This window comes from Botryllus schlosseri, chromosome 15 (genome assembly GCF_051294905.1).
Source record: "Botryllus schlosseri isolate E-star chromosome 15, Bs_hap1, whole genome shotgun sequence".
NCBI classification, from domain to species: Eukaryota; Metazoa; Chordata; class Ascidiacea; order Stolidobranchia; family Styelidae; genus Botryllus; species Botryllus schlosseri.
Genome location: NC_137250.1, coordinates 21,555,691 through 21,579,912, shown reverse-complemented (window position 1 = coordinate 21,579,912; position 24,222 = coordinate 21,555,691). Strand labels below are relative to the sequence as shown.

Below are 24,222 nucleotides of genomic sequence, written 5' to 3'. Positions count from 1 at the left end.
ACACAAAAAAGGTGTCCTTGGACATCCTGAACAATAAATCGGGGTCGCGAATGGAAAACCCAAGAGGCTATGTTTTTTTGACGACTACCACTTCTGCTTGGGCAGTTTTTAGACAATACTGCATTTTCCAATTTTTATTTTGGAATGTAGATATCACTTTTTAATACATTTGCATCACTTTAACGGTTGAAACTGTGATTGGAACAATATGACGTAGCCTCCATGTCACAATAATTGAATATATTTTTAAAGATTCTATCCATCTGTAGTGTCGTTGTCATTTTATGTCAGTCGCTAAGATACATCTTGCAATTTCAAAAGCAGACACCCCAGATCAGGGTTGTAACCGAGTCGCAAGTCAATCTCACTTTTATAGTTTTAACTCGAGTCAAGTCGAGTCATTTTCAATTCCCCACCGAGTCAAGCCCGAGTCAAAGTCAGCTAGTAGAGGCTTGTGTCTGAGTCATAGTGTTGTGACTCGAGTCCGAGTCGAAGTCATTGTGCTCACTGTTCAGTTTTGAGTTCAATCAGGTTCAACCCATTTTTTTCAACTCTGATCGAGTGATATAGAATGGCTCACATTCATATTATTGTAATTTTCCTCAGTCCTAACACTTTCTGGCCCGATTTTCCAAGTATCAGGACTGATCGACGAAATACCAATCATGTGGTGACTTTACTATTCTTCGAAGTTACAATGAAATGTCTGTCTTGGCCGTCCTAGTCTCGAGTCACATGACTTGGTCCGAGTCATGCGCAATGACTCGAGTACAAGTCGAGTCAATACACAAATCGAGTCGAGACGAGTCATTATACGCATTTGAAAGTCTACTTATTAAACCAATTACCTGAGCACTTTTCAGACCTTATATTTTCTGCTTCGACTTGGAGTAGTTTTGACTTGTCTTGGAAATTACTACTGGTAATTAATTTGATACTTACGTTGTTACATCTGCTTCCACTTGAGTAACAACGCTGACCACTTTGGTTTTCCATTGTAAATGACGAAAATCCACATAGCCATTAAAAATTGCACCGTTTGTTAACATTTGCTTGTTGTAACTGGAGATATGTCCTCGATGCTTTGTTGTCATCAAAATTCACAGACGGACTAAGAAAAATTCAGCAAAGTCTCACACCTGAAGACGTCCAAGTCATATTCCCACTCTCTCCCTCCGCAAGTTGTCCGTCTATCTCGTTCAGATGTTTGTTCACGAGTGGTCTCTCCACTCCGAGCAAATTATCTTGTATCTGAAGTGCACATATCAATTACATCTCTGCCATGTCATCATCAAGATTGGTTTATGAATCTAATCATTACAAGAACATTAAAATATTGCGATATATATTTTGTGATACGATTGTTGATATATGTTGTTCTTTTGAATTCTCTGCGAGTGTCAGCCGAAAATATTCGGGTTTATTTCAATATGAATATACCATTCATTATTCAATTGTACATTTAACATCTGTCCCTCCAAGAAGCTGTTCAAAAATGTGATACTGCAAAAGGACTTACACCCACCTCAGCCAACAAAAAATAATGTTCCGTGACATTTATGCAAGCAATATTTATTTAGAACCACCCGAATTTTATATTGGACATGCCAAGATCAAATCTCATATTGAAGCGCACTCGAATATTTTGGGCTGACACTGGCCAGGGGTAATCGTCAGCAACTGGTAGAGAATTGGAAAGAGCTTTGTATAAAAACAGTCGAATCAACATATTTGAGCATATTTCAATATTGATATGACTGTTGATATACAGTAGTATATAGTTTTTCTTTGAAATCTCTACTAGATGCTGACGATACCCTTGACAAGTGTGAGGTGAAGATATTCTGGTTCATTTCAATAATAATATGTTATTCAATTGTGTATTGAAGTTCTGTACTTTCAACCTGTAGGAATGGAGCTTTTAAAACAATTCATTTTCATTTCAAATTGAACGACTACCACAGAAATGTTGATCGATTCCAACCATTGTTATTGGATTTGAAAATTTTGATGTGAAAAAAATAGTATTCATGGCGGCAAGATCAGTCATTAACAGGTTGGCATCGAGCCAAATTTGTCACGAGTTGTTTATTAGACAACGGAACAATTTTATGGGGTGGGGCAGTAAAATTTGAAAAATTCGTATCTTTATTATTTTTGAATAAATCCAAATTTTTACTCCAACGTACACGCTTCTTCAGGTTGGAAGGTAGCCAGATTCAATATGCATCATTTTTTAGGCAACCTAATAGTTTTTTTCAATTAGCTAGTAAGATTTTTTTTTAAATATATTTTTGAACAGCCCTAATGCACATAGTTATACCACTCGGCAATCAATACTATTGCAAACCAAACTGAGAACAGCATTCAGAATAATGTGATTTGTTGAAGCAGGAAAAGTTCAAAAATAAAAATCACAAATCTTCTCCTTACTTCATTGTACATGGTGCAGATGATTTGCAATCCTACATGATACTTCCACAGATTCTCGTACTGCCGATACAGATCCATCACGCTCTCCGGGATCGACTCGATCTCAAGATCGGTCAAGTATTTCACTTCACGCAACGCGCAAAATACCTGGGACGCAAATCTGACGTGAGTGAAGTTGAATTTACAATACATATTCCATCTCAGTTTTCAATTTCAATTTGATAATACAGAGACACTTGATAAAATTGTTAGGTTCACTAAAAACCTCTGTACACCATATTTGACAATCTTGTAGCAATGCTGCTATAGGTTGGAATTGGTACAAATTTGGTGTGCAGCGTTTTTTTAACCAACCTGAAAATTTTATGAAGTAGCCAGTGAAATTTGAAAAAAAAAGTTGTTTTTGAACAGCCCCGACCTACATATTGCTGTAGACCTATATAGACTTCGACAACTAGAAAATGTTCAGTTTTCTAAATTAGATTGCAATAAGAATTATCCAAATTAGATTACAATCAGAATTACAAAATTTGTGAAAACTTCTGTGCAGGAAAGGCAATTTTCTGTACAGCAAGCTTGGCTCATTTCGCGCTATACAGATCTCCTGTAACACTCTCAGAAAAACTGGAGATTAGATTAGAATTAAAATGAGAAAAATTTCACTAATTAGATTAGAATTAGAGCAAAGAAGCATTTAACAAATTACATTACAGTTAGATTACAGTAATTTCCCTCTAATTATTTTAATCAGTCAACTAGAATTGTCTAGTTGTACTCCTGGTTGGTTATATAACCGTTTGTATTTATCAGCACGTTTTTGCAAGCTGATCTTGAGTATCAGCACAATTTACCTCGGCACTGGAGTTTTCAAAAATATTCAACCCCTCCCTTCTTATCAACGCTCTGTTCAAGCTCGTTCTGCATATTTCGTCAGCTCTGAGTTGCCAGGAATCGTATTTGCCTTCTTCAAATCTGAAAATATCAAAGTTAGTATCGCAATCTATTCAATATGATGACGCAATTCAATGAGAAAAGGTTATCTTTGATAGCTTAAAAGAACTATAATAAATCTGTCAAAATTAGGTTTAAAATTAATATTTACAAATATATCAACTGATAGATGGTAAATAACTATAATAAAGCTGTCAAAATTAGGTTGGAAACTAATATTTACAAATATATCGACGCGGAACTTACCTATCTAGAAGTATGATCATTTCTTTATACTTTCCAAATATTCTTTCAGCCTCGTCTGACGACAGTGATCTATAAGTGAAAGCAGTGCAACAAACGTCATCCATTGATGCTTTAATGTTCAATTTGATATTGTGTGATACAAGCATGATAAGAACACAGTTCTTTCGACAAAAATAACAGATTCGATATGTACACATCAGCGGCTTGAATCAGGTCCATTTTGCAGTGTTTTTGGTACCTAACTATCTGATATACTAATCAGACTAAAAATCTTGCTTTCCTAGCACTAGTGATGGGACAAATTCAAAAATACTATTCTGAATCATAAGTAAATATTCTGCTGATCCACTCAAACGCGCAGAATACATGATTTTTCTCATTACCTATGCTTGGAGATGGTCATGGATTGAACCTAAAATCATAATTTGGATCATGACATCTGTATCGGCCTGACTTATACAAACTAACAAACTAGTTAGTTGAGTGTCAATTAAATAATGGTGTTTCAAGTAGTGCTAGGTAAAGTTGTAGCTACGAATTTTGAAAAATGAGTACCGGTACCGTAGTTCTAGTCTAGTTGTGGATTTCGAAAAATGAGTAGTTCTAGTTCTGGTTACGAATTTTGAAAAATGAATGGTTGTAGTTCTAGTTTTAAGTTTGGAAAAACGAGTATTACAAGTTCTAGTTGCGAGATTTGAAAATGATTACTGGTAGTTTCAGTTCTTGTTGTAAATCTTGAAAAATGAGTAGTTCTAGTTCTAGTTGTGGATTTTGAAAAATGAGCAGCCCTAGTTCTAGTTGTGATTTTTGAAAAAAATTGAGTAGTTATATTTGTAGTTTCGAAAAATGAGTACTGTAGTTTTAGTTCTAGATATGGATTTTGAAAAAAGAGTAGTTCTAGTTCTAGTTGCGAGTTTTGAAAATTGAGTAGTTCTAGTTCTAGTTGTATATTTTGAAAAATGAGTAGTTCTAGTTCTAGTTGCGAGTTTTGAAAATGGAGTAGTTCTAGTTCTAGTTGTATATTTTGAAAAATGAGTAGTAGTAGGAGATTTGAAAGAAAAATTGACTAATTCTAGTTGTAAATTTTGAGAGACTAGTTCTAGTTCTAGTTGTGGGTTTCGAAAAATGAGTAGTTTCAGTTCTAGTTCTAGGTTATGAAAAATGAATAGTTTTACTTCTAGTTCTTGTATCTTCTGAAAAATGAGTAATTCCAGTTCTCGGTCTGGTTGCGAATTTTGAAAAATAAGTATTTTACACAAGTCTGGTCTCGGCAAATCTGGAAAAAACTTAAATGTTTGGGTCCGGATAAAAAGAGCTCATTGGCTACTTAACTACTTACATAGCTGTACTGTACTATATGGATTGCTGTATGTATGTAAAATGATAATCGTAATCTGAAAAATATAAGCTAGAATGTCCGAGTCAATACAAAGTGTGAGGCAGTAAAACTGAAGCAAAATATAGTCAAATTACTTCACATACATTTCCTTAAAATATAAAATCAATCAAAATTGATACAGATGTCAACGGGCTTACGGATGCTGTAAAAACTTGAACTGTTCTTTCGGTGTCATAATTCGTCTCTTCAATTGCTTCGCGCGTTGTATTGCACCAGAAGTCGGAGGCATGTTGACGCTCAATTCTCTCTCGTCGGCACACACATAGTGGTCGTATACAAACTGAATATGGAGACAACTGAAACTGCATGGCAAAATCACCACAAAGGAATCAATGTGAACAGGCAGACTTACTGAATTGAAAAATTTTCAGCTTTTACAAATTAGATTAGAAATAGAATTATAGCTAAATAGTTTATTTTAAATTATATTAGAATCAGAACTACTGAGTTCACAAAAACTTGAAAATTGAATTATATTCTGAATATAAAAGTAACACAAAAAATTCAGTTCGCACCAAATTATAGTTCATTCTTAAAAGCACGAGAATGGCAAACGTATGTACAGCAAGCTTGGCCTGTTTTGTACTGTACAGTTCTCCTGCAGCATTTTCAGAGATACTAGATTAGAATTGAAATGAGCGCATAAGAACATTTCACAAATTAGATTAGAATAGTATTACCTGCATTTCGTTTTAATTAGTCTAATTAAACAACAAGAATTATCTAGTTGTCTAAGTCTGTCGCCAACATTTCCAAGCATGATCTCCCAATATACTTTTAGTTCACAACAAAAAAATGTAGATGCCCAGTTCCCATAGTTAAGCGAAGCGAAGCATGTCAATATGATTTAAAAAAGATTAAATTTTGCATCAACGTGATCGTAAATTGCATTTTCCATCAAAGTTGTAAGTGTTTCGAGAGACATTTACTGAAATACTGTGCAAGAAATAAATTGCCTGGATGAGTATATTAGCAGGTAATTCAATAAAGATCTTTTAGAATATTTACCTTGCACTTATCCAAATCATCTTCAAACGCCACAAGCAGCAGTTTATAAATATGACTAGTCTCTTCGGAGATGATTGGTCGCTTCAGGATTGGATTCAAAACTGCCAGCAACTGCACAGTGAAATACATAAATTGAAATTACATTCTGACATAACCTTCAAGCATGAACTCACAACTGTAACACAGTAATAGATTACGAAACCTCAGTAGTTGATTTTGCAGGATTCCCACCTATTAAGTGCATTTAGGGTTAAATTTATTATAGTTTTTACGAGTCATTGTATGTTTCAGACCAACAAATCAATTGTAATGTACATAGTATTTTCAAGGTGAGTATTACCCATCTAGGCACCTCACTTGTCATGTCAAATAATATTTATTCTGGACAGGCTATAACAGATTTTACATGCAAATATCAATATCAGATTCTCATCTTAATCGGCCAGTACATTCAATCAACTTTACATTTCAAAACGTCACATGATCACAATTGTATGAACAGACAGGGCAGAGTATAATTTCATTCCTAAGCTTTTATGAACCCAGAAACCTCAAGATATTTGAATAAGATATTCATATTGAAATAAATCTGAATTTCATTCAATTGCATACAGAAGTTCTGTACATCTCATAGTTTCTTCACAACATATTCGAAAAAACAAGGTTGTCGCCAAGTCATAAGGCTCCGAGTCACAAGTCAATCTCCCTTTTATAGTTTCGACTCGAGTTAAGTCGAGTCATTTTCAATTCACCAACGAGTCAGCGAGCAGAGTGCCGAGTCCGAGTCATGGTATTATGACTCGAGTCCAAGTCCAAGTCATTGCGATGACTACTCGGTTTCTAGTTAAAATCTTGTTTAAACCACTTTTTATAACTGTGCTTGGTGATATCAAACAATTCGCATCTACAATATACCTAATTTTTCTCACTTTTAACAGTTTCTGGTCGCATTTTCAAGTACCGCTCACCAATAAATGAAATACCAATAGTGTGGTTACTTTACTATTTTTCAAAACTACAATGAAATGTCGGTCTCGGTCACCCAAGTCTTGAGTCACATGACTTGGTGCGAGTGATTTCCGTATGTTGAGAAATGACTCGAGTCAAGTCGAGTCATCAAAAAATCGCAACTCGAGTCATTACAACCCTGTGAAAAACAGACATTTTATGAGGTTTGATTCCATCAGTATTATCAGCATGCTCATCTTTCAGTTGGGTCCAACACAGATAAAAGATCATAATTTTCTATGTAGGCCTACAAGATTTGTGAAATTGACCAGAAGCTAGGCATTTCTGAAAGTGCAATAGTTCTAAGAAACCCTAACTAACACTGATAATTCACAAAGGAAAAAAAGTACCTACTTTGAACATTGCTTCCAATCCTGAGCAGTCAAGGAACGCTTGGTTGGTTGTAGCTGCCAGTCTATGATCAATGTCATCGACGCTTTGAGAAAAATTTCTGTAGTCTCTCTCAAACTCCTGCAATAGAAACCGTAGCTTCATGAATTCTGCCAGAGATGGTTGACAAGAAATTTAATAAGTTCTTCACTTGACTGGATGGGTCCAGCGAGTCGTAAGTCGCTTCTCTGAAGACTTTCCACACTTCCTCAAATTCCAGTCGAATCGCAGCGACTTGTTGACTGAGACCGTTACCTCTGGATCCGCCAAATTCAATTTTCTCCAATTTCATCATTTCCATTGCGGTATCAAAGAGAGACTGGAACAGCAGAATTTTTTATCACAGTAGTAAACATCGGATACCTCAAAATAATATCAACTGTACGACAGTTATACAATATATATACATTATACACAGTTTGATATTTCCATGAACATTAACAGGAATTCATCACTTCGAGGTAAAATAAAAATAGCAGTGGTTGGAAAATTAGGCATGTCGCTAAGTCTCGAATCGAATCGATATTTCAGATCACACTACAATATTAAAACAGCTTCTTGGAGGTACAAAACTTCAACATACAATTGATTAGTATATTCACATTGAAATGAACCCGAATATTTTAGGCTGACAATCGCCAGGGGTATTCGTCAGGAACTAGTAGAGAATTCATCGTATATCAACGATCGTATCACAAAATATGATGTCACCAGCATGAAATTTCGAATACTTCAATATTACAATACCAAAACATCACATTTAACAGGTTTTATATACACGACATGCATTTGCTCTTGATTTTTATGGATAATTCCCTAATCTGGTTGTAGCTGTCGAAATGATGCCGTGATTTTCATGCTACATTTCACATTCATCTTTCTTGTGGTCATGTACTGTGGGGCGAAATAAACGAAAACTTTGCTTCATGTGTTGGCTGCTTCAAGTTTGAAAGCCCAAAATAGCAGTTGCCTTGAACTGGAGCATTATTTAGTAATTCATGAGCGATTTTGACGCACTTTGACCAAATAAGGGATAAAGTTCTATTCCTCAGAGGAAAACATTTATTTACTGTATACATTTGTCAGATAAGAAAAATACCTGCAATCCAGGGTTTCTGTTTTGTGTAAAAGTCATGCTTCAATGATTTTTTTCTTTTAACGCTGTTGTTGATCCACTGTTGATAGCGTGCACCAGTATTTTATAGTAGTGCATTAGGTGTATAATGTGGTAGATATTTGTTTTCGTGAATAGGCGAAGATATGGGTTTTGGTGAAGACTTTCAGATTACTTAAGGGTTTGACGCGTTAGTAAAGGTTAAAAATCCACTGTTATAAGAGATATTTCAGAAATTAAAAATTTCACCTTCAACTGTTTCAAGCGGTCTGCAAACGCATCGGCTCGTGCGAATATCATGCTCGATGGGAAATCCCATTCCATATGGGACCCGTTTGGGGTCACTGAGCGGGTCGCAGGGGTATTGGCGCGGGTGCCTGCTGCGGGAGTTGTTGTTCTACTCCACCCATCACCCCGTATCTTTCTCCGAGTTTTAATGAAAAGTTGACGAAAGCTCGTGAACACATCGACGGCAAGCTGTGAATAATCACAGATTTTTTTCAGGAGTGCTCACTGCTCATTGAACATCAAATAGTTTCCAGAACAAGAAAATAATTCAGAAAAATGATGGCCAACAATATGACCAATATTAGGTCATCAAAAAACTTTATTTACAGTTATATATAGGCCTTATGTAATTAATATGTTGTAAATAGTGTATATTATATTCTGATGTAATCTGCAATATATATATGATTTAGCGCATTTACTGCTGTCGACCAAACTAAAAGAAACAAGTACGGTAACTGCACAAAGTAAAAAAAGGTCTAAAACAGGAGAGACGAAGGATAACAAAATTCCTGTTATATGTTAGTGAGCTGTTTGTGTGTTTGCATTTGAAGTCATTAAATGACATGTATTCCAATTCGGTAGCAGTTTTTCCCATAGTTTTGGTCCTAAGAAGACCATCGAACTTTTTGCTACTGAGGGGGGGGGGTGAATAAGTTACTAGCATCGAAATAGAAATAAGACCTTGTTGGGTATCAGAGATATTGCCAGCGAGATATTTCTGTGCATCAACTTTTTAGAAACTTGTAATATGAAATCTATTACATATCACAGTTTTTTTTTTCAAATTAGATTAGAATTATTGGATGTGCGAAAACTTGGAAATTGAGTCTGCTTGAATTCCGTACCATTTTCAAGAAACCGAAAATTAGATTAGAATTAAAATTGGAAGATGGAAACATTTCACAAATTAGATTAGAATTAGATTACAGGCGTTTCGCTCCAATTAGTTTAATTAGACAACTAGAATTATCTAGTCCAAGTCTGCTGCAGAGATGTGGGAAATATAGCAATCATTAATTTTTGAAATCCATTAAAAACTGTCAACAAAATTGTCCAAACATTGCATATATAATATTATGCTAAATTTTCCGGACGTAACAAAGTCAACAAACCTTCAGTCGCTCCTGCATTTCTTCAACTTCTACCTTGAAGATTTCGTCATACGGCAAATACGTCTTGGCCTGAAAGTGACACCAAATAACAACTGAAACCTATGAGTGATCGAATAATTCCAGCATACGTGATCCACAATCATATTGTTGACTTCCTGCAGTAGAACAATGATCCTTGGAGCGCTTCTGTAGTAAGTGGAGTGATCCCAAATCAGTTCCAGGAGTCTCATAAAAACCGGCAACTGCTTCTGAAGGTCCTGGAAGTCTCCCTGCTCCATAGCGTCAACGCAGTTGGAGAGAGGTTGCAAGTGACGGCTGATGTCGCTAGACTCTTCAAGGGCTAAAGTTGAAAGGTGTTCAAGAGTTGCTCAAAAAGAACATTATATATGTATTCTGGGGATTTCAGATTCGCATAAATAGCCTGGACGGTGGGTAGGCCTAATCCCACCACTACTACTACATTTGTATAAAATAAAATTCAATGCACTAAATAACAGCAATCATATCACCAGGGTTGTAATGACTCGAGTCATGACTCGACTCGAGTCACGATTTTCAGATAACTCGACTTGACTCGAGTCATTTTCTCAAAATACGGAAATGACTCGACACGAGTCAATATGGCTCGACTTGGACTCGGGTCATTGCGCATGACTCGAACTAAGTCATATGACTTGAGACTCAGACGGCCCAAGACAGACATTTCATTGTAATTTCGAAGGATAGTAAAGTAACCACACTATTGGGATTTCGTCTATTGGTACTGGTACTTGAAAATGCGATCATAAACTGCTAAAAGTGAGGAAAATTAATATATTATAAATGCGAACCATTTGATGTCACCAAACAGAGTTACAAATAGGGCTGGGCAAATTCGAGTACCTGGGTGATTCGATTCTGAATCACGTAATATTCTTCGAGTCGAGTCGAGTATTCGAGTATCACTCATTATGACGTCATAACAGAATGTAATATGTCAAAGTTCAAATAAGTACCTCTTATGCCAACACAAAGAACACGATGCCTGTTAGCCATCACATTAACGATACTTAGTATTTTTCGACCATGCCGATTTCATTGAACTTTGTGACAATGTTGTGGGATAATCATGACTTCGCAAATGTGATATTTCTAGTAACGTTCGTGGCGTCGTACAAGTACTTTATACCCTGTTTTGTATGCCGCGGTACGGCAAATCAAGGTTTCACGTCTGCCAAAGTGAAAAATAGTATTGAAGCTATAATTTTTGTTGATAAATTAACTTTCAGTGGCGAAGAGCGTATAATTTCAGTACTCGAAAAATTCGTATTTTACTACTCGACTCGAATCATGAAAATAAATACTCGATTCAGATTCGAGTACTCGAATCATTGTGCCCAGCCCTAGTTACAAATAGTGGGTTTAACGATACTTGAACTGGAAACTGAGCAGTCAGCACAATGACTTGGACTCGGACTCGAGTCATAATACCATGATTTGAACTTGACCCTCTTCTCGCTGACTTGGACTCGGACTTGGCTCGGTGGTGAATTGAAAATGACCAGACTTGACTCGAGTCAAAACTATAAAAGTGAGATTGACTTGTGACTCGGAGCATTGTGACTTGGTTTCAACCCTACATATCACCCACTTAATTTGTATAATTACCGCAATGAAGCTTGGAGCATAAATCTTACCATTAACAACTTTTCCGTGCATGTCGTTGTATGTCTGCCAATAAGAACTTCCCGATCTTTGGAGTAATATAGCCATTTTCTGGACCCTGCTATCTTGCAACTGTTCGTATATGTGTCTAAATATAGCACGATAGCCATGGGTTATTTTTAGTCAGCAAGACGCCGATTAGCAACTAAATACACACTGGTATCAAACATACACAATCTATACACGCTGTGAATATGTATACATCAAACAAATACTTCAGATATCAATGTTTGCTATTGATAGGGCCAGGCATTCTGCATTCTAAATTCTGATCTAAGGTAGATTAGGACACGCTGATAAGGAAACTTGAATCATCATGGAAATTGTTATCAATCAGTTACAAGTCTTCCAATATTGACACGCAGTATAATGAATTTTAATATGGTAATCTCAAAAGCGGTCACTGTCAACCAATAACTAGGGATGCTAAATTAAGTGTTAGGCTTCGAGTTGACTGCTCACTACTCAAGTATCACTCATTGTGATGTCGCAACATTATGAATGATGTCTAAAGTTCGAACATGTACACTGTACACCTTTTATGCATTATTATTCCCAGCCCTAACAATGACAACATTCTTACTTTAAATTTGCAGCTTTGGTCTTCCAGAATTTGATTTCGTAGCTCGGCCAAGGATATGCGCCTGAGAGAATAGCCTGCGACGAGTCATGAGCCAATACCGTCTGCACCTGATGAGCCCAATCGATAACCGTGGATTCAATTGCATGGATTAGAGCTCGCTGAGAGTCGTTATATCTGAGAATCAAAGGAACAGATCAGATTCACTACAATTACCGGTATGCATAATTTTACAAAACAACAAACAACAAATCGTGTGACAACATACCAGGGTTGTAATGACTCGAGTCGCATTCTTTCATTGACTCGACTTGACTCGAGTTATTTTCCAACACATGGAAAATCCCTAGACTCAACCAGAACATATCACTCGATACATTCTATAGGACTTGATTCGAGTCTGGTTTATCAGTACCGATACCGTACTTGGAGAATTAACCCTGAAGCTGTCTTTTATCTAATTGACTATACATGTGTAAAATGAGTATATTATGCATGCGATATCACTCAACAATTTCAAAAAAGTGATTTGAACTTGACCTGTGAACTCGACAATGAGCAGTGCGACTACGATTTGGACTCTTGACTCGAGTCAAAATTGGGGAATTGAAAACGACTCTGCTCGAGTCAAAATTATAACAGTAAGATAAGCTTGCGACTCGGAACTTTTTAACTTGGTTACAATCCTGCAACAAACTGTTTAACGCAGGGGTATTCCCAACCTCTAGGCCAGTGGTTCTCAACCTTTTTTTAGACACGCCCCCCCCCCCCCCCTTTATGATAGTGAAAAATCTCGCGCCCCCTTTATCGTCATATCACAAAATCCAACCAGGATGCTAGCAACCCCAACAGATTGTTTGATGGCATGGAAGGTAATGACTGATGATTAGAGAATTCAAAATTATGAAATTCGGTCTATATGTAGAGAAACACATATGTGAATCGCGCAGTGATTGATTGATTGAATAAATTTGAAAAATATATCAGCTATAAGTCTATATACTCCCCTATGACAAATAGAATAAATGAAAATTGAATACAAATACTAGCACAGCATTCAGCAATAAGCCACTAAACCAGCAAAGACCCACGAGAGCAAAAACAGCCAAGCCATCCGATACCGATACTAATCTCTCAGTTGTAGTAGAAGAAATTCGAGCCAGACAGACGCAAAAACACGCTTTGCTCACACCTAGTCTATTTATCACTTACTTTGAACTAGAATTGAAATCATCCGACGACAGAGAAGATTGACTACTTGATGCCGTGCTAGGTCGCTCGTCATCGGTACTTTCGCCAGGGTCAGGCAAGGGAAGAACAGTCTGCCCGCGAGTATGGCCTCCCCACACTTGTACGTTTGCGTTGAGGCGCCTAACGTGACGCGAAATGTCGTCAGAAACGACTTGAGGCCACGAAGAGTGATTCTGCGTGTTATCAAGTAGCGAGGTAGCGACCTGAAAGGGTGGATAGGAATAGGACGTTATATATTTACGTCCTTGTTGGTCTTTTTGCGGGATATACACCGTCTCATGACACACACGGTATGTTCATTGTTCATATGCATACCACGAGTGCATGTTGCGCATTGTGCAATGTGCATATGCCGCTGGACAAGGCTTTCTACGAGTGGTATAGTTGTAAAGCCTATCCCAAATTTTAAGTGCTTCTCGAAGCGGGAAAACACCTATTATCTTGCTAGGAACAAGAACAAGCATCAGCAGGTATATCTGACTTGTGCGACAGGAATGATGTTACAATATTGTACAAGTAGCCTACATGTGCAATTTATAATGTACAATCTGGAGTATAAAGTGAGGCATCGAAAGGTGCTCTACCATAAGTACCGCGCGCGTGCTTTGTTAAAAGAAAAATGGTATTCTTGTAAATAAGTTTTGAAATATATGATACATATTTGATACACATCAAGCCTCGAGGTTATCCCACGCATCATCAGTTTACTTTACACTCCGAATCTCATTCGAACGTACTTAGGCTACAGGGCGTATTTTTAGCGAAGTTACCTTAAGCCTGTATAAGGCAAGTCCGAATAACACTGAATGCCTATTGCTTACCTCCTGCACGAAGTGAGACAGCTGGTCGAATGTTGTTGGATTCACATCACCAGCGGTCACCATGGTATTGATGTTGCCCGGCTTTATTTTGCCCGTCTTTTTGCGCAAAAAGTAAACAACCTTGTTTTTGTTCGAGGCCTTGAACGAGAGACCTACTTGCAGATTGCCGCCGAGCTGCGAAAACGGCGCGAAAATTCAGGTGATTTGCAAAACGTGTTCGACCGTTCGGTGTAAATCAGGGGTGTCAAACATACGGCCCGCGGGCCGCATCCGGCCCGCCAGACCATTTCATCCGGCCCGCGAAGCAATTCTGAGTAGATTGAAAAATGAGTATAGTTTTCAGCACATTTGCAACTAATGTAGATATTTTATTGTAGGTTATACTTTCATTAAATAACCCCTTAGGACAGCAAATGTCGAGCATGTTCAATGTTCATTGTTCATAGGCCACGTTATAACCGCCCAATTGCGGTGTTGTGGTTTCACAAGTTTCAAGAAGACAATAAGTACACATTGTGTTCAGAGTTTTATGGGAATATGGATCAAAAAGTATGTAGGCTACTCGCAGAAGCGGAATCGCCAATGCGGAACCGTTATATGCAGTTTACATGGAGAATATATTACTTACACACAATTAATTCAAATATCTATGGCCTTACTATACTGTGTCACTTCCGATTCAGAAGGTTCTTGGACTCCAGATTAACCAGAATCGATATTTAATAATGATAAGCCAAATTCAAACGTCCGCGTCCACTGTTAAATCTGTTCCTCACAACGCATGTGCACATTGTGCAGGTCTAAAGCCAGATTACGACTAAAGCAAAAGGAGCATAGAAATATGCCAAGTCATATCGTAATTAACGCTACTGTTTTAGTCGTTGATAACTGCATGCAATCGGTCAATCATCGCATTTAGCTAATTCCATTGTTAGCGAATAAAGGTAATTGTTGCTACTTGCTATCTAGAATAAAAGCTATTTGAACCGTGATACAATGTAATATACAATTATCATCGATATATAAGATAATAAAATGTTTAGGTGAAAAGCAAGAACATGAGGTAGGCCTATCATTTTGGAATCAGTTGACTGGTCCGGCCCGGGAGCGATTTGAAGGTCTGAATCCGGCCCGCGACACAATTTGAGTTTGACACCCCTGGTGTAAATGGTCTTTATATCGACCGCGGGGTAGGCTGCACGATATTTTAAAATATTCGGTTTATTTGGCCCTCTAATTTAATCATTTCGCCTTGCTATAACTAAATCCTAGTCTCAGTCATGACGTCATAAAGGATGATGTGGAAATCTCCTTACCTCATTCATGATACTACAAAGAATATAGTATACCTATTATACAACACAGTAAATATAATTTTATATTTTTACGACCATGCCTGTTTCATTGCACTTTGTGATGATGCTGTGGGTAGGCCACTACTTCACAGAAGCGTAGTTTGTACGTACATTGTACTCAGTGGCGGCTCGTCCTACAGGGCAACTGCTGGGGCATTGCCCCGCCTAAAATTCTGTTCAATAACAATTCTTTAACATTTATGGACGCACAGCAATCTATATATACCGATATCACAGCGTAAATCCCATTCTTCTTGTCCTTCCGCCCATATATAGCGAAGTCTCTGCGAAAATCGAATTCTCACCTGTGTTTTCGCTTTACGAATGCCTAGCCGGGGCATGCCCCGGTAGCACTCATAACAAGCTTTCACTGTCTATTCCCTCAAAGCAGCGCACAATAAAGAAACGGTGATTTACTCTCTCCTATTCATAAAATTACCGAGCAAGTGGGGCAACATAGCCCTGTCGCCCCTAAGGTGTGATGTAACAATCGTATCTATATCTGAACTCGGTTATCGTCATATGCGTTTCGTCGACCTTTGCTGGTATAGGTCGATTTTGATGGTGTTTCACACCATGAAAATTCTTGAAACTTGGTATGTTGTGTCTTGATGTTGGTATTTCTCACTGCAACAAGTTTCAGGCTTTCTACTTGAAGGTTAGGGTAGTAATTCCGTTTCCGAAGTTGAGTGTGTGCTGATCCGTCATGTATCGCAAACAGATTTTACTCAAAAGCCGGTATTGATATCAATTGATTTTGACGATTTTCCATACCGAGATCGGTCATGACATTTGTTAGTATCGAACGCTGTACCAAGTTTTAAGTTTGTCACTGAACTACGTTAGTGGTAATTTCGTTTCCTTAGTCGAGTGAGAGTTGACTCGTCATTTATCTCTAACAGATTTTACGCACAGCCGGTATTGGTCTCTATTGATTTTAACGATGCTCCTTAATTAGATCCGCCATGAGCTTTTGCACGGTATGTCTTGATTTTAGTATCGAACCATAGTGTCCTATATGGTGTCGACACAAGCAAATCTCACGCCTCAGTGAAATTGTATCACGTCACAATTTCCATTTGGCTACAGGCAATTTGACGGTCATTTTTAACCGGCTTGTCGAGCATTAAAGTTGGTAAAACTGGTATCAATCGAAAGCTGACTCTGCACTGATGACGAAAATATAAATTTTATTGCGTCCCAATGCCAACCTCCATAACAATGAAAAATTCGAGGCTGGTTGTGGGGGTTCCAGGGCTTCAAGCGGAATAAAATTTATATTTTCGTCATCAGTGCAGAGTCAGCTTTCGATTGATACCCGTTTTACCAAATTTAATGCTCGGCAAGCCGGTCTAAAATGACCGTCAAATTGCCTGTAGCCAAATGGAAATTGTGACGTGATACAATTTCACTGAGCCGTGACATTTGCTTGTGTCGACACCATATAGGACACTATGCTTCAAGTCACAGCTCACCGGCAGACCTCTCGCGGCACATACGTTAAAATCACTGTTGTCGGGAAATTCATGTTACAGTACTATCATTAAGTTACTTGTTTACGTTGTGACGTCATCTTGATAAAAAGTCGCTTGCAGCCCTTGCCCCACCACCCGATATTGTCACGAACCGCCACTGATTGTACTACATTTCGTATATGGTGCGATTCGACCAGTGGAGGTTTCTAGCCTTTCACAGTGGGAAACAGTATATCAAATCCACAATTCTCTTTGTGACAATTAGGAGCATATAATTTCACTACAAGATAAATTATATTTCAATACTCGAATCGAATGCTTGGAATTGATACTCGATTACTTGCAAGGTTGAAGAATCTGGATCTAAAATTACTACCTTTGTCTAGTGAGGAATGCAGTTTTCGTCTGCACCATCGTAGTAGTTTCACAGTGGAGATGTGGAGATATCGTTAGGTTATCGAGTCAGCGCCTACATTTTGCTCATCAGGCTACCGCGGATTGCCGGTCGCTTAGCCGTGGATATCAGTTTCACAAGCAAGTCTTACACGGTTGTGTTTTAATCCTACGAGCTATTGGTCGAGAAGCCGATGTTTTACCATTATGCTAACTCGTCGGTACCTGATGTGTTCACCGCGACTCACCGGAGCTGAAAATATCAGAAATTTGCTATCATCCTTTTCGATGAACGAGCAAATTAATTTTTTGCTTTCCTTGTCACTCCATAGCTTCCTCCATTTATCTGGCTTGATCTTCAGTGCCATTTGCAGGTAATCGTGGATGAACATTATCCGCGGATCTTCGTCTGTTAAATCCTGGTCGCCGTCATGGTCGTCCTGAACATACATTGTCTTTATATTTCTAGCCATGCAATCTAATTATATATAGGCAAAATTATGTGGCAATTACTCGAGTCTGAACCCTTTTCTTTTGTTTATATGAAGTATAAAATTAAAATCCTTCATAATTACCTCCTCCAATAACTTGAGCAATTCTTCTCTCGACTTCGTGCTGACGGGCCGCCTCGTCATGGTGAATGTGAGTTAATTTCAGATCAGTGACACTTATCTAGAATGTTACATACATCTGTCTTACAAGTAATAGCCTACATTAATAAAACGCTGTATCTATAGTTCAGTGGTCTCTAAAAGGGATGGTGTGAACCTCTGAAAGGTTCAGGTTCGTGTGAACGTGAACCTTTTTGAAAGGTTCTGTGTGAACACGAACGTGAACCTCATGACGTCACGTGACGTCATATTGGTAATTTCAACCCCATATTTCAATTAGGTGATTGCCGATATTAATCTACTGTACACGATACCGAGCGACGACTCGGGGCCACATAATAGCTCAGTACTTAAGTACATATTGACGTTTGAAACGTCACCAAATGTATGAACTGGGGCAATCAAATGATATAATAATCCCATAAAATCAGTATCTTGCGTCGCTTTGCCAACAATTTCGACCTGATCGGACAATGTGTTCGGCGTCTGAGTATTGCCACATGGATATTGAGCAGAGTGTAAAATGGGTTTTTATACTTGCTACCGATTAACAAGTTATACAGCAGTATAGCCAACACCCCAGTCGCACGGATTTGGTTTTTATGATACAGTATACATATGTAGTCAAGATTGACCCCGTACGCCTGCTAGATTTTTACATCAGAAGACGATATCAATCTCATTGATTGGTTGAATAAGGATCATTTGCTGACAAAATACAGTGTATTTCGCTCTTGATGTCATGTGATTGCGGGTCAAGCTCACAGCACAGAGACACTAAATATGCACAAACGGAATGCTGGATATTTCGAGCAAACTTTTGTAACAATACAAGTAAATTTTTGAGATTGTCAGGGGCAAGCTCGTTTAGTGTTGAATGTTTATGCTGCCAGCTCCATGCATAGAGTGGCCCGCAGTTGAAAGTCAATAAATTTGAACCAAAGATGTTATAATGAAGTGAAAATTGCAATATATGAAAAAGGTTCACAGTGCAGAACCTACCAAGGTTCTGTTGTGAACGCGAACCTCAAATTTTCCGAGGTTCACACACAGAACGCGAACGTGAACCTCACGTTCACACCATCCCTAGTCTCTAACCATTGGGGGAATTCAGAAGCTTATGGTGGGAAACAGACACACTTGTTCAAAGACCACATACATACAAGACATATTTGCGGAGGCGCAATATACAGGGATTGCGGTTACCAGTTACATGTTGCAGTAAAGTTGTCTACTATCAGACGGCCCAAGAGATAGTGACTGTGCTGTTCACACAAATAAGAAAATAGCTTGTCCGTGACATCCAGCAATTTGATAAAGGGTACAGTGACTAAAGATAAATTAAAGTACGACAATAGTTATCTCGGCCTCGGATTCACGTTAGTGGAGAAAAAATATGAGCAAGTGTCCCAATGATTAGTTTTTCTTTAGACGGGTCATCACTATCAACTATCAATTCTGGGGGGGGGGCTTAACATTCACTAATGGCGAGTCCTTTCTAAAAGAAGTCTGACTAAAAGTTATTAGAGGGAGGGTGGATAGGTGGGGAATGAAGACTCTGTATAATTCAGAAGTGGAGAATCTAGCAAAAATCGTTAGGAATCACTGATCTAATTGAATATAGGCCTATTGCTGATGAACAAAAATATTAGGCCTTTTGGAGTGTAGGACACGTCGTACAACTGCGGTCTGAATGCGCTCTGTAATGCATAATAGCAGCTTATAACAAACACACTGATGCTAACATGTTTACAATCGGTCACTTACATGGAAATTGGGGAATTATGTTATTATTTTAAGAAGATTTTTGGAGGTAAAGAACTTTAATATATAATTGAAAAGTTCATTTATATTGAAATGAACCCGAATATTTTCGGCTGACACTCTTCGGGGGTAATCGTCAGCCACTAGTAGAGAATTGGAAAGAACATTGTATATTAACAATCGTATCTCGAATTTTACTGAATGATGATAGACGTTACGAAAATAACTTGGCAGATGAAAGGGAGTATACGTCACAATGGTAAAGTTTGAGATAGGGAATCCGGCGTGCAGACAAGCTTAACAAAGATTGTATATGTAGTTCCATATCGTATCAACGAATTCAGTTTTAGAATTCATTTCGACATTTTACATTCATTGTGCAAACTTGTCGGTTATACTGTCCCTAACTGTCCTGTGAATAACGGATGTTTCTAAGTTCACGTATGGCCCTTCGTCATTTCCTATTCCCAGGCGGGGCTTCATCTGTTTTCTGGCGATAAACTAAATTGCCTATATATCTATGTATCTGTCTATCTGTATATATGTGTACTCTATATCTATCTACCAATCTTATTATGTCTAACTAAAATTTCCACGTCCTGTTTTTATTTCATCACAGTTTCAAATATAATTATACTAGACTTGTTTTTTTTTAACTGTGAACGACTGGCATGAATAATCTGAATCGAACGAATTCGATTGCGAGAAACACATACCCTTTCCTATCTGGCACCTTTTCCGAGTGAATTTTACTGCACTGCATCAAGATCACTATGGATACGTTAATGTTTCCCTGCTGGTGCCGCCTATGCTGCTCGGACGTTATGAATCAAACGATGTAGATTTAACAACATGATGACATCGCTGAGCAAACCTTTTTATTGGTAGCGACAAATCGCTCTGTTGACAAAAACGCTGCCAGGATATGAAACAAGTTCTAATAGGTTTGTTCAGAAACACTTATTTCACTCTCGGACCGAATTGGTAACTACCATTAACCTACGTTGAATTGAAATGAAATGCTCGATGATTTATTAGCCTCGATTCGCACCAGTCTAGAGCGTTCTGTAAATACTTGTCTGTTAGATTTATTCGGCCTAATGACTTAACAACATTTTATGTAAACTAATCAACTGTAGAAAATGATATTCGACTCGACAAGTAAACGTAATAGCACACACCTGATACACGTTATTAAACAACAAGTTTATGATTTATGACATTGAACACTGCTTATTTGAGCTAATTGTGTCCGACCTACTATATTTCAAGAATCGAAACTTGATAGTAGTCTGCCCATAAAATTACCGGACCACGATCTGACATAACAACCTCGCCTATTATCGACACATGCGTCATTCATATTCTCACTAGTTGAAGTTCTGGTCCTCCACGAAGATAGTCGCTTTATGTTTTCCCTTATTTATTCCCATCCACTGTGCATGCCTCATATTTACACCGCCCATGTCGTTTCGACAACCTTCTAATCTTTTCATTGTATCCCAGTCTTGCAGTGTTTTGAAATGGTGAAATTATTAATGAACTGATTCTGACACTCTCACGTTAATAAAAACCCTTCAGTCTTCACCTAAAGTACAGTTGGACTTCACAGAGTATATATTCTTATAGTTCATTCATGACAGTACAAAGTGTCAGAGAATTAGCTTTCTGTAACCACATGAAAGGGAAATTGGAAGTCTTAGTGATGTTATTGTCTTCGCGCCTGTCACTATACGCATAACGAATACAATTGATGTCATTTGAAAATCTACCTGAGCTGTACGGTGCGGTCCTTCCCCGTTTGTCTTTGTGGGACTATACTTCGATGTATTTGCGGAACTCGACAGTCATTAACGAGTTAACAATTGTACTTGGGTTTGGTGTGGGTTGTCGGAACAATGAGATCCATTATTGAATAATTTAAGACACTTTGTTGACAGAGTGATGGTAAAAATTGTGTAAAGTCATATCTTCAAACAAAAATTTATTCCTTCCAAAATATAACTGTAATTTCATGTGTACAACGCGTTGCTATTTGAACAGTCAACGAATAAATTTCGAATCGCCCATAAATCTTTTTAATGCGCAGGGAATCAAAATCTATAATTCGTTATGGAGATTTGTGGTTCCTTCATTCCAACATTCGATATCCAACTCGCATATAGATTCCGTGACATATCATACATGTCTATATGTTGTTGTGTACTGTTTTACGATGATTTAATTCCATCACGTGGGCTACTACATACAAATGAAACGGGATTGTATTATGGCGCGACGTTTTGAATTATTCCTCGATCAACATTCATTTTGCCTTACAAACGCTGCTATGAGCCGACCTATGAAACTACATAATTTTAGTTGTGTAATTAGAGCGAAATGCCGGTAATCTAATCATAATATAATTTGTGAAATGTCTCTATGCTCAAATTTTAATTCTAATCGGATTCCTGGTTATCCCGTAAATGCTACCGGAGAACTGAATAGCGCAAAACGATTCAAACTTGCTGTACAGACATTTGTCATTCTCATGCTTACTATGATTTGATATAAACTGAACATCATATTCAATGTCCAAGTTTTCGCGAATCCAGCAATTTTAATTCTAATCTAATTTGGAAAAAATGTGTAGGTATAATTCTAATTCTAATGTAATTTGGAAAAGCTAAGAATTTTCTATAGTTGTCCAAGTCTGGCTATGAGTGACCAGAATGACCACTGGTAGCGGTCATATTTCTGTAATTTTGATACATCAGAGTAGGCTATTTAGCGCCGCTGTCTACACAATACAAACCCTCATTTGGGCAAGCATAAAAATACTCCTCGTAACCTGTTTCCCAAAAGCACTATGCAGATTCATTCATACAATACTTACCCACAATTCACAAAACTGATCATTGAACAGTGAGCACTGATCTTGCCAACTGTAAATAAGCATTTCGACTCGCTACCTAATCTACAATACATCAACATCTCCATCATTAGGCTACATGATATCACAAATCAATTCGAACCTTCACATTCCTGTATTGATGTAGTCTTACATGACAAGCACCTAATATGACTTGGCGTTGGTCGATGTTGATTTACCGACAATTTTACAAAGCCCCGCTATCACTATCGCTATTGTTGAACCGACCATATATCCAATTCGTTGGGGAGTTATGTCGTGAATCTCATATTTTCGACTATCAATCATCCAATGTACTCCTTTGTGGTTGAAGAATCAATGGGAATTTATGGTGGTTCAACATATGTGTAGGGGACGTAAACAAAGTCAGAAACCGCCGTTAAGCTACTATTGGTCGCGCCAAGCGATACGGCTGATCTCATCTGTACCGTTACGTACCAATTTATCGCCTTACTACCGTAAGCATCGAATTTTGCGAGTTGATGATCTGTATCGCTTCGAAGTATCAAAACTTGTTCACAAATATTTCTCCAATAGTCTGCCTCCTGTGTTTGATGACTTTTTCATACCTGCTAAAAATGTCCATTCCCATTACACGAGATCCTCGTCAAAGGGAAATATCTACTTACCCCCACCCAATAGCAACCTAACTAAGAGATCTATCGACTACTCGGGACCTATCATCTGGAATGCATTGCCACCACATATCCGTGAATTGCCTTATAATAGATTAAAAATAGACCTACTTGATCACCTCCTGCCGTTATACTACTAACACTGTTGCCCTACCTCGCCCAGACATTGCTTCATTGATCATTTGCTACCATCGTTTAATTTATATTTTATTTTCCTTTTTTAACTAAACATTTTTTACAGCCAGACTGTTCAGAGTCAAGTGTACCTGTTTGATGCTGGTGTGATCAGACTAGATGACCTTCACGGTCTTATCGATCATTCCTATCTAATACCGAATACTGTGCATGCATATTTTCTGTACCACCATCGCTGCCGTTTGTTATGCATTTTGGTTGGATGAAAATAAAGACTCTCTCTCCCCTCGAAAAGCAGCTTTTGCGATATGTTTGGGGGATCATGTCTATCATAAAATCGCTGCGGTGTATCACGGAAACAACGCAAGTTACACAAAAAACCGTTGATAACTAGAACTAGATTGTTTCGCGTCCGGAGTATAATATATAAGCAACTATTAGTCGCGAGCCGGTAACTCATATCATCTTAGTAGTTGGATAATAGGCTATGACACTACTGTAACAGGTTATCCTTATCATTGCTATAACGACCCTGACCAGCCTGTATGTGCGGCTACATCAACTCAATTCCCATATAACATTTGGTTTTTTAGACATATAAGAAATAAAGTCAACTAATTGCCAAGTTACATTGC

At 37.9% G+C, this 24,222-nt stretch overlaps 2 protein-coding genes across 3 annotated transcripts in view; one reads left to right on the top strand and one right to left on the bottom strand.

The window, feature by feature from the left end:
• The window catches only part of LOC145457338 (dynein beta chain, ciliary-like), an 84,484-nt gene extending 66,228 nt beyond the window's left edge, over positions 1-18,256 (bottom strand). For both annotated transcript variants that reach the window (XM_080335529.1, XM_080335531.1), the window contains exons 1-17: positions 18,107-18,256; positions 17,780-17,971; positions 14,309-14,482; positions 13,449-13,690; positions 12,240-12,413; positions 11,629-11,744; positions 10,081-10,292; positions 9,953-10,021; positions 8,799-9,026; positions 7,587-7,754; positions 7,400-7,516; positions 6,038-6,148; positions 5,167-5,309; positions 3,631-3,699; positions 3,285-3,405; positions 2,434-2,580; positions 1,140-1,251 (exon numbers count right to left, since the gene is read on the bottom strand). In XM_080335529.1, coding sequence (XP_080191655.1) covers positions 1,140-1,251; positions 2,434-2,580; positions 3,285-3,405; positions 3,631-3,699; positions 5,167-5,309; positions 6,038-6,148; positions 7,400-7,516; positions 7,587-7,754; positions 8,799-9,026; positions 9,953-10,021; positions 10,081-10,292; positions 11,629-11,744; positions 12,240-12,413; positions 13,449-13,690; positions 14,309-14,482; positions 17,780-17,971; positions 18,107-18,166 — 2,455 coding nt within the window. In that variant the 5' untranslated portion in view covers positions 18,167-18,256. The remainder of the gene's footprint in view (positions 1-1,139; positions 1,252-2,433; positions 2,581-3,284; positions 3,406-3,630; positions 3,700-5,166; positions 5,310-6,037; positions 6,149-7,399; positions 7,517-7,586; positions 7,755-8,798; positions 9,027-9,952; positions 10,022-10,080; positions 10,293-11,628; positions 11,745-12,239; positions 12,414-13,448; positions 13,691-14,308; positions 14,483-17,779; positions 17,972-18,106) is intronic.
• Positions 1-24,222, top strand: part of LOC145457194 (FACT complex subunit SPT16-like) — a 284,951-nt gene that overhangs the window by 132,143 nt on the left and 128,586 nt on the right. The window lies entirely within an intron of this gene.